Source organism: Micropterus salmoides, unplaced genomic scaffold (assembly GCF_014851395.1).
Source record: "Micropterus salmoides isolate LMB-PRFRI ecotype aquatic unplaced genomic scaffold, ASM1485139v1 Ms_hic_scaffold_1938, whole genome shotgun sequence".
Classification (NCBI taxonomy): Eukaryota; Metazoa; Chordata; class Actinopteri; order Centrarchiformes; family Centrarchidae; genus Micropterus; species Micropterus salmoides.
The window spans coordinates 21,890-33,281 of record NW_024041082.1 but is presented as its reverse complement, the minus strand read 5'-3'; the positions used below and the strand labels follow the sequence as shown (position 1 = coordinate 33,281).

Genomic DNA, 11,392 nt, shown 5'->3' with positions numbered 1-11,392 from the left:
GATCAGCACTTACACCAAAGTTGTTATATCTTTGTAAAACACAGAGAGATGCTCACTGGTTGAAGTCTTTGAGCCCCAGCTTCTCTGTGCTCCAGGTTTGATGATGAGGGGCTCAGCTCTGCCCTCTGGTGGACACCACAGTGCCAAGGGTCCGGAGTTACCCACCCTACACACACATACAAACACACACACTAAAGTATTCAGCGCACACAGAACTGTACAGACAGTGTATAGTCACACAAGCAAGGTAGACAGAGTGATACATGGCCATATACACACACACATATATATATGCACATTCCTATACATCACCATAATCATGTCCCTCACAATTTTACCATACATGGCCAACAGCCTGCCACGTGTGAACCTCCTTTGCATACAAAGGTCAAAGATTAGCTATCATCGGGACTGCTGCCGTATCACTATGTACAGCGCATAACAGCCATAAAGATACACTGTGATCCAGTCGTGATTTCAACAGGCCTTTCCAGGAAACTGTACTCACTGGTCCTGGGGGTCTGTAGTCCTGAAGCCTTTAGCAAACGGGTTGCTTGCAATTTTTAGCTGGGTGATCTGAGAGAGAAGGCGAGGAAGGTTCAAATAAATACAATTAAAAGCCAAGAAGTTGCTCCCTAATCTTATATTAATTCTGTCAGGTATGCACAATGAAATGTTTCTGTAATTAGCAGAAAGCTGTCAGGCACCTGCTTGATACAAGTGTGTCAAACAGATGTCTGATGGGCTGTGTCCTGATGCAGAGTTTCCTACCCGGTGGTTCTGATAGGCAGTGACGGCCATAAAGCGTGTCTCGGGGAAGGAAAAAGAGCAGAAGTTCCTGTATGCGTTTAAGTGACTGTTGGGAGTTGGATCCACATACACCCATGGAAGCGTGGCTGGTAGCGATGCATGGAGTTCAGTATCATCTAAAGGAGGAAGTAGGAGAAAACACACGATAAGCAAGTCAAAGAAGAAAATTTCTTTCATGATGAAATGGAAATAGTCAAAACATTTTGTTCCCAAAATTAAAAGCATGTAGAGGTTACATCAAAGGCATTGACTGACATGTCCGTTGTCATCCAGCAGGTTGTTGGTGAGCTTGAGAGTGTCGAAAGAAACAGTCTGCTTCATCCACTGGGCTCCACAGGCAGGTGAGTCTGGGTGGAAATGCATCCTGCTTGGGGCAATAACATCCGCTCGCCCTGCCACCAGCCAGGATGAGCTGTGGAACGCATATCTGAAATGCACACACATGTTCAAATTTCTAAGGTAATATGAAGCTTGCAGAGGGGCAATTAGCACAGATCTGTAAGTGGGCAATGGATGGACTTAAATAAAGTTAGTAAAATAAAAGTATCAATCTTTGTTACACACTACAGACTAAGCACTGCACACCACCCTCTGTATGTGTGCCTAACCTGTATCTTTTATCGTCAACAGGGATAAAGTCCATGAGCAAGACATATTCAGCAGCAGGATCCATCCCTGAGATTTGCACCTGGAATGTTGGAAACATCCTCCTGCAATTGTGGACATGTAAATAAACATAATGCATTAAGAGACATCAGAAAAAGAGAAGGAAAAATAGAGTGCGAGGCAAGGTATCGAGGAACATAATATGAGTGTTATTGTTACCTCCCAGCTTTGGTAACAATCATCTCTGTGCCCAGCTGGTCAAACTGCTGCCAAAGTGCATGCATCTCCAGCTGAACTCTGACCCCACTGACTTGGGGGGCCTTGGCGCTCGACAGTGGCCCCCCGTCTGCACAGCAGGGTAGAGATAGTTCACAGCTCTGAGACAGCTGAGGACCTAAGGAGAGGAGAGGAGGGGAAAGATGTGTGGTGAACTTTTGATTACATTTGGATCACAGATTTTGTCTCTAATCATTCCCACATGAATGTATATTTTATCCACTGAGCTCAGATAGTTTCCTAAAACAAACACTTACCATCCATAGTTAGAAGATCTGCAAGGTAAATAATATGAATGAATTTTCCAGGTTTGTTTCTTCCTTTGATATTTCTGGTCACTCTAATGTGTTCTTCCACGTCTGACCACAAGTAGCAACTCCTGTTATTACATCAAGATCTGTGGAAAACCAAACCCACAACTTTGCTATGCATAGACTATAACATAAAACTGAAGGCAATAATCTTTAGCCCAGTCCCGTGCCACGTGCAGTGGTAGATCCAAGCATTACGAGTGACTGTTTGCATCCAGGAAAAAGCTGGTTTTATACACCATGAGACTCTCACTGGGGACCTCCATGCCTGCCTCATCCATTACAATACTCACAGTGCTACTGACATGCACTAATCACAGCTGCATGCATGTCCCAAGAATTGTTAATACAGAAATGTGCGTGCACACACACACACACAACATTTTGGGGGCGTCTAGAAATCCCTGCTTGCATCTCCTATTATTTCCCATAGCCTAAAGCTTTAAGTGGAGCTTGCCTTGACCAACCAGTAGGACATTAATAACATCCTAATCAGCTGAGTGTTACTGGGTGTGGACAGATGAAGACAGCAACAAACTGCTTATATTATTCATTGACTATTTTCTTGGAGCAGAGTTTCAACACCATACTAATTAGAGAGTCACTTATTCCCTACAACTGATGTATGTCGATATTTGTGGTTGGGTTTAATTGCAAAATAGATATAATAATAAAAAATAAAATACATCAGACTGCATCGGGGATACATTGATAAAGTCCTGGACTCATTTCCGTTCAAGTGTCTCTCATAACACTCAAAGTAACAGATGACATGATATGACATGCTCTTGCTAAATCAGTTGACTTCAAATGTGAGTGGAAGTGTTTAGTGGTATGGTTGTGATGTGTGTGTGTGTGTGTGTGTGTGTGTGAGTGTGTGTGTTGCCTCATGTGGCTCTATGATGGGACAGTGTTGAAAGGTTCCAGCCTGAGGGACGCAAAGCAGAAAAGCAGACTTTTCCCCAATAAAGCACAACAAGACCTAAGTTTGTCAATAGGCCAGTTCACACCCCCGATCAGCTCATTAATCACAGCTTTCAGGAGGACCACAGGCACAAATATCTTATTGTTATTGTTGTTATTGGATGTCTCTCTTAAGTAGAAGTGATTGTATTAATATTGTTCTTTTCCAATGGACCTTATGATCAATGATGACCCCCTCAACATGCTGTCTGTGTGATATGACCTTAAAGGTTCACTGAGGTCCAAGACACACAAATAAAGCTAAATGTGTATTTTTATATTCCTGGAAGGATTTTTTCGTGATTAGCCTGCATTATATATTTTAATAGTTTAGATAAAATAATACATTTTGTAATGTAGGCTTTAGGTGGGACATGCATATTACATGGAAGTTATAACAACATTAATTGCAGTGTGTTAGAGATTGTTATCGACGATATTTGGTTTTATTATAGAAAATTTCAACATTCCAATTCCGAACCAACATATACAACTGTTCAAGTTTTATCAGAGCCACGAGCAAAGCAGAGTCAGAGAGCAAAGTAGTATAAACAGTCAGATGTTTATTGAGCTGTAATTCGTCAAAGCACAGTTTTTCATCAGACAAGCATCATTAGACAGAGGTTCAGGCACTTGTGGTAATTCACAAACAATCTCTACACAAAATGTAAGCAGTTGGCCATGGCATGCAAAGAGTAAAGCATGTGTGTGCTGAGTATGTACGTGTCTGTGTATGTCTTTGCTTGCATGTGCTTGAGCATGTGTGCATGAAGTAAGGTGTTTGCATGGGAGAGAGAGAGCAAGAGTCCCGCCATTTGTTGCAAAGAAGGGCATCACTTAGGCATTGGCTTCTTTTTGGGAGGTGGTGTTTACGCACATGTGAGGAAGGAAGGAATGGAGAGAAAGGTGGAATGGATCTAGGACGGACAGGTAGGGGAGGTTAATTACAGGGACAGGGTGGAGAGGATTTAGCTCTTGGTGACGGTAGCAGCGATGGCCTCGAAGATAGCATGGAACTTATCCTTGATGTCAGCAGCTAAAGGTGCAATCTTCTCCTGCAGGGCAGTGAGCTCTTCCATGTTGATGGTCTGCGCCTGGTTGTAGGACTGTGTCAGCTTGTCCTTGTATTCCTCGACGTAGGGAGCAGCCAGTGTCTTCAGATTCTCCAGACGCTCAGAGAGCTTCTCACGCACACCCTCCACAATGGGCATCATGGCGGTCTTGGTCTCCTCCACGTTGACAGCTACCTTGGCCTTCAGCTGCTCCACAAGGGCTCCACCTTGGCCTTCAGACTTTCCATCTCAGCGGCGTGCTTGGTTTGGTACTCTGTGACGATGGGCTCAATCTGCTCGCGGTAGTCAGCAATGTGTTTTTCAATGACCTCCCTCAGCTTGGCACGTTCGGGCTCATACTTGGCTTTCAGGGCCTCGATATCCTCTGTGACAGCGGTACGGAAGTCAGCGGTGGCGTCAGAGATGGTGGCGACGACGTTGTCAGTGATGGGAGAGACAGTCTTCTGCAGTTCCTTGATCTGAGTGTACAGTTGGTCAATGCGCTCAGTTAGGGTGGTCCTGGGAGAGAACAGAGATGGGGGAGCAAAACCATTTTAGCAAAAGTTCAATAAACACATCAACGAGTAAATGGTGACTAGAAAAAGGTGAACAGGCCAGTGATCAGTATCAGTGACTGAAAGTGGGCCTGACTGGGGGAATGACATGGTCTTACTTGATTGCACTGTACTCAGCTCCATCGAGGTTGTCCAGGGCTTTGGTGGCACCGTCCTTCACCTGAGTCAGGTAGAGATCGACAGCAGACCTGATTTGGTCCAGCTGGGAGGGTGCATCAGCCTGGAGAAAAGCGGCGTGAGAGCCTGAAGAGGAAAGGAAAGGTGGGGAGGAGAAATGAGCAGAAAGAGAGTGAAAGGGACAGAGGGGGGTTCAAGCAACAGTTTAAATGTCATGTAAAATTGATCCACTGACTAAATTAGGCTGTACATTCAGGCATAGTGTTTCCCTTAAGTAAGGAATGGCACATTCAGGACTCACCGACAGCCAGAAGGGCAAGAGCGAGAGCCACGAATTTCATGATGGTGGTCTAGAGTAAAAAAAAAAAAATGTGTAAGGTTAATGATTCAGTGTACACGTCACACTCACAGTATCACTGTTAAAGGAGTTTTAATACAACATGTTCAAATTACACATAGAATAAAATAATTTCAAAATAGAAACCCATTAGTCCAATTAAACATAAATCCCCAACCTAAAGCAATGTGTAGGCCAGATGAACAGGCTTAAAAGTAAGAATGCTTTAACACACCGTTAAAGGTTACACACTCCTATGGCTGCCTATTAAAAGAAACTGTAATCTGGGTAGATTAGGGATGGCTACAAATTAGAGAGACAGCTAATTCAGATTAGCTCTGGACCACAGCGTAATCCTGATCCAGGCTTTGCAGTAGGTCACGGTCACAGAATTAGCAGGTCATCTCTCTGATCTCAAAGACAGTCTCAATCCAGAAGCACTTAAATTTAGGGATTTCTTCATCTGCTTGAAATGAATATAACTGCTAAAAAATAACCACAGGTTAGTCCCTTCCTTCTAGAGAAACTTATTTTAGGCACCAGTTCACAACTTCATCAAAGTTAACAGTTTGCAGAAAGCTCGGTCGCAGACAAAAAAGTTCCCCACTGTTTTTTTGGACCCCCACTTCTACAGCCCAAGTCCCAGTTAGAGCCATAGCAGTTGCTTGTCTTACCTGGTGGAGTTCTTGACGAGACTGAACAACTTCAACAAGAGCAGACTTTTTATAGCGCCGGGTGAGGGATGAGTTCATGTGGGGAGGAGGGGCACTGGTGGAGGTGTGTGGACTGTGTGTCTCCGTGGAGGTGGACCTCACCCCCTGCCATCTCCCTCAGCAGGGAACTGGATTGAGAGTTCAATGGTCACCTGCTTGGAGGAGATCACTCAGCACACACTCAGCACACACTCAGCACACACTCACAGAATCACCATACATTATCATACATCCAACATACAGTTATACAGAAGTATAAACACTTCTTAGTGTGAGCCTTACAGTCCTCTAAATTGACCACATTTTTAGGGCAACAGGATATTATGATGCTTCTGTTACATCAAAAGGCTATAAGCATTTTCCCCCTGCTTGATAAGGACCTTTCTCATTTGTCATGTGGCCACACCGTTCTTGTTGTGTAGAAGACATGAAAGGCTGACATAAACAAAAGGGACCTCTGTGTGAAGACGGAGCCGTGAAGCTTGTTAAATTAGGATGGAAGTGTGAAAATGATGAAAAGGGGAGCGAGTGACAAACCAGAACATTTAGGTTTTTTTAATGATATCAAGCTAAAAGTAGAGGGTCAGGTAAGCTGGAAGGAGAGAAAATTGGTGGAAAGAAGGACAATAAGATGGCAGACAAGCAAATAGGTATGGAAGTTAAAAAGGCTACATACAAATTGTTAACATTTCCCCTACATAACCTAAGAGTGTGTAGGACAGGAAAGCCACATTGTTTACAGTGCTGCCAAGAGACACAAACAAGAGCAAATAGAAGATAGTGACTTGTTGCAATCCACTCTGAAATGTAATCACATTCAATCTGCATTCACTAAATAGTGAATGACAAATGTGCATGCACTCACATCCACACAGACCAACACAGTACCACGACACGGTGCAGTAATGAAGTGAGAACAGAGTATCAAGACAGCCTTATCTCAGTTTATGGATAACAAAGTTTGTGGCTGGAGTGTGTGCGATGATTAATAGGTCAAAGAGTGGTGTGCCTTGCTGTTGTTTGTTGTCCTATCACCAGTGGACTTTGTCACCGTGGCTTCATGTAATATGAGGAATAGCAATGGTCATACAGTATTATAGACAGTTCTCCCCTATTATCCACATACTGTATATGTTTAGATCATAGGTACTATAAAGTCTTCTGTCACACAAGCATTGCCCTCACATAAATGCCTATTCTTTTGAGATTTGCAATAGATTAGATCAGAATCAGAATCAGAAAGAGCTTTATTGCCAAGTAGTTTTTACACGCACAAGGAATTTGCTTTGGAGATAAGGTGCTACACGTAGACAAACAAACAGTTGACATAAAGTAATGTAGAAATATATAAATACAGAATAAACAAAGGCAAGTTATAAAAGAATAATAAAATAATTGAGAATAATACAACTATTCCTATAATAATACAACAATTCCTTTCCTTTATTAGGAAAACAGTGTTTATAAAAACGTGCATAAAAAGCATGCTCTGGTTCAGTAACTAAATGGTTTTACTTAAAACCGAAAAGGTGACATAATCTGTGTTGTACCCTTTGTGTGTTGACGTGCTGTAGAAAAATTCTGCACAAGCATCTCTATGGGCTGATAGGTGTACCATGATAGAAGAACAATGTTGCCTTCTATATATCACACCACAACTATATAGATGCAGAGTAAAAGCTAGCATAATAGTGCCAGGTTATTGGGTGCAAGGTTAATCATTGCCATCAGTGGTCAGTAGCAATCAGCTGTAAGCAAGAGACTGGTCTGTGTTTCTTAGATGTTATAGTTCATGTAGCCTATATAATATGCATACTGCACTTTTCTCTGAATACCATTGCTTTGAAATTCTAGGACTGTCAGTTACAGCTCTGAGTCATTGCAACATGTCCAGTTCATATCTTATGCAACATGTGGCAAGATACAACAGCAAGAGCTCAAATTATGTACACTAACATACATTATATATACAACATTAAAGACAAGGGAAGGGAAGGGTATGGATGAGACCATACTCTCAGCTTGTTCAAGCGCACCAGAACGAATAAAACATATTGATGTGGTTAGATATCCTCAGTACACAGTTCTCTTGCAGCAGTCAATAAGGAAAAAATAGCAAACCCTCTACAATTTGAAATCTGAGAGAATAGCCTTGCAATAAATATTATATTGGAGTTGACTGAACTAAATGATCAATTGTAAGGATGTAGCTGGCATGTTGAACAGTGTTTTTGATTTCCCCTAGTATGTAAATGGGGTAGGTCACACAAGTGCTCTGTTCAGTATTTGACATTAACTACTGAATTGGGTGGATATAATTTAAAGGAAATAGGAATAATAGTATATATATATATAATATATATAATAGTAATAGTTGCTTACTACCATACAGCATGCAGGAAGAATGCTATTGTACCTCAAACTTTCAGAAAGTACACTTACATGGTTAAATGGTCCCCTACTGGCCATATTATGCTCTTGTTATGGTACAAATGTGCCGGTATTTTTTTGTATTCACTAGCATGGTCTGAAGAAAAAGCTGAACGTTCATTTATTGCTGTAACTGTTTTGTCGGATTTCATAGCATTAGTGTGGTGGTTTCTATTTTTCAGAGGTGTAAACCACGAAACAAATTTCCTGTTTCACTTTGTGGTTGTGCCAGTGTTTGTCTGCAGTGAGTGCTCTATGCATTTTTAAAAAGCAGATCACATTTGAACCTTCTTTGTCTTTCAATTTTTTTTATCATTTCACACTGTGGGGTTTACATTTATCTCACCTGCTGAATCCAAACTCATTCACTGTTTTTACAAACAGGAGCCAAGCTGAGCTTAATGAGGCCATGAAGGCAGATGGGTGACAGAGTTGGCACCTCCGCGAGCCACATCAATGCCTGCTAGGCATTGACGCTACCCCTTTGTCTGACACCAATTAGCGAAAATACAGCAGCCATTTCGAAATTTGAATAGAAGCTTTGTAGTTGACCGGTAGTATATCTGAATTTCTGCCTGAGGAGTGCCTTATTTAGCCAAGCAAAGTAGAGTAGCCAAGCAAGGAAACCCATAGTTTTGAACCGTTGGCTGAACTAAAGCAACTTGCTAGATGCTACCTTGGGCTCTGGTAAAGTGTCAGGGGCATTTTTCAGACTAAACAAGCAATCAAAAAAATTATCAATAATGAAAATAATCATCAGTTGCAGGCCTCTGTTATGCACACCACGAGGGATAAAAGGCTGAACAGAACACAGCACATTACTCCAGCTCGTGGTGTCATTGTACAGTAGTCTTTAGAGCTTTTGACCTGGGCCGTGCGATAAGAGTGTTCTGCGTATCAGCTGCTCTGAGCTCAGAGCTTCAGAGACCAGGAGTGAAACAGGCTTTGTCAGAAGAATGGCTCTTATCTGGACCAGCAACCTTTGAGACTGCTTGCACCACGCTGATTAAGCATCAAGAAGGAGCCATCTATCGACATTACTGCCATTATCAATACAAACTCGGAACATCAGCTGACTAGAAAATTGCTCAGGTTGCATTTTAGGAATACTAAAGGCATCTGAACACTAAATTATTATGACAAAAACATTTAAAATGGAGCAAAAATTTTCAAACATAATTAAGGAAATTCCTGGCTGACAACTATTTTGGGCAAAATCACAAAGGTAGCGTGTAGGCCTTTGGTACTGGGTCAAAGATCCAGCTGGATTGCAAACATAATCTGGGTTTAATTTAAGACAATATCATTGCTAAACAGAGACTATAATGTGTTTAAAGTAAGAAGTTGGTGTATTTTTTTTAGCATCAACAGTTACATAAGGCCAGCTGATTTCTAGCTAAACAAATATGATGGGATTTATTGCTACTAATAAACAGGAACTTCTTTGTCCATGATCAACAACCAGTTTTACAGTGACCATCAAACAGCCAGACAGATGTGGGGTAATTGCCTGGAGCTGATAAATATTTAATCAGCAAATCCACCATTTGATCAGGCCCTGGCTGAGGTTCAGAGGTCACGTCATTGTTCCAGCTGCCTCCATGATGGAGCACTGTTCTCAAACCAGCAGGGGAGGTTATCTCAGCTGTGAGCAACAGTGCGGTGATCTTGCTCATTTTCTTTTCACACACCATTTCAGATCGCTATACCCAAGTCTACTTAACTGTCTTGAAATGGTTTTGCAATGTCACATCTGTTGAGGTCGCTTCTGCTTTAATACAGATATTTGGACCAAAGCCCTGGTCACAGAGTGTCACTGTAGGTTGCATCTCCCTGTTGGTTATACAGCTTGACAGCAACGCAGGAAAATCCACTCTGAACTCAGATAACCTAAATCATTGGAGGAGCAGAATGAAGGTTCTGATTAGTGATAGGGGACATTATCTTCTCCTTTTACGAGCCTCTGTAGCCATTTACTGCTCTTAAGTCTGTTCCAAAGATAATGCAGTGTACTAAAGTGCACAGTTAAATGTTAGGGCCTGCCAACATCAGAAGAACATGTTACTTGGTTCAGAAGCTCTACAGTTCTGAAGGCTGGTGCAACAGCAAATGCTATAACAAATCAACAATCAAAAAGATACACACAATCTAGTGTAAATCTTTGTTAGATGTCGCGTCAATAAGGTCACTGCAAGAAAAGGCAATATTATGAATCATGGTAGAGTTTTATGTAGAGTTAAAAGAGGATTTTGAGGTACTTAGACTTTATTCCATTTCAGATAAATAAGCTTTCTTCACTTCACTACATTTATCTTTTGGATATACAAACTATAAATATGCAGATATATTATTATATATGCAGATTCATATTTCACATGTAAAACAATGGAAAAGCTCATTCACGATAATGCATTACAAAAATTTAATCTAACATGCAGGTAAGTACACTTACTGCTAAATGCTTTTACAAAAATTCCGAATGCACAAGTATTTTAAATGTATTATGACTTCTACATTCATTATTTTAATGCTTTTTCCACTATGATTTTTAAGCAAGGTATCTAACCCATCAGTTACTGGTGCACACATGAACTTGGTTGCATCGCTTTTCTCAATTTCAAATGAAGTTTCATGAAAGGGACAGGGCTGGGACAGGGGACAAGCTTCCCATGCTGGGTTTACTGATTTAGCTGATGCTTTTATCCAAAGTGACTTACAATTGCCACATATGTCAGAGGTCGCATGCCTCTGCAGTAATTAGGAGACACTTTTGTTTACGTGTCGCAGGGGGAATTGAACCCAGGTCTTTCACACCAAAGGCATGCGTCTAATCCACTGTACCATCACCACCCCATGTTCATCAACACAGTTGTAACATCTACCACCATCATAAATGAAAGAGGATGAGTTGACACAAATTTTAACATCAAAACTTCATGGGTATACAAATTGCAGCTCCTTCACAAACTGAAACATACAGTGCATGACATGTTTGGGGTGCTGAGATTGAAATAGGCCTGCACACCGCAATCTCACGTTAAGACTGTGTATGTCATTTGGAGCGTAGGTGTTGAGTTGACCATCTGAGTTTCAAGGCCTGTTTGTAATGCTAAAGCTACCATTGCCCAAGATATAGAGGTCATTCACCCTGTTTCTAGATATCTAACCGCCCACACCATGACAAACATAGGATGGAAAGAAA

The 11,392-nt window shown here is 41.5% G+C and overlaps 3 protein-coding genes across 3 annotated transcripts; all 3 read right to left on the bottom strand.

Moving 5' to 3' along the window:
* Positions 1-13: 13 nt before the first annotated feature.
* On the bottom strand, positions 14-877 carry LOC119911180 (T-box transcription factor TBX10-like; the record flags this gene model as incomplete). Its single annotated transcript, XM_038729985.1, has 3 exons — positions 772-877; positions 509-576; positions 14-166 (listed from the first exon to the last, which is right to left on the bottom strand). Coding segments are annotated over exons 1-3 (251 nt in total), but the record flags the coding sequence as incomplete, so codon positions are not given.
* Positions 878-1,010: 133 nt separating this feature from the next.
* On the bottom strand, positions 1,011-2,570 carry LOC119911178 (T-box transcription factor TBX1-A-like). Its single transcript, XM_038729983.1, has 4 exons — positions 1,950-2,570; positions 1,636-1,810; positions 1,419-1,520; positions 1,011-1,237 (listed from the first exon to the last, which is right to left on the bottom strand). The coding sequence occupies exons 1-4, from the start codon at positions 1,954-1,956 to the stop codon at positions 1,048-1,050; spliced, it is 474 nt and encodes a 157-aa protein (XP_038585911.1). The 5' UTR covers positions 1,957-2,570; the 3' UTR covers positions 1,011-1,047.
* Positions 2,571-3,509: 939 nt separating this feature from the next.
* On the bottom strand, positions 3,510-5,816 carry LOC119911177 (apolipoprotein A-I-like). Its single transcript, XM_038729982.1, is given in 5 exon segments — positions 3,510-4,236; positions 4,239-4,537; positions 4,692-4,836; positions 5,012-5,060; positions 5,722-5,816. Coding segments are annotated over 5 exon segments (873 nt in total). The 5' UTR covers positions 5,800-5,816; the 3' UTR covers positions 3,510-3,934.
* Positions 5,817-11,392: the final 5,576 nt, after the last annotated feature.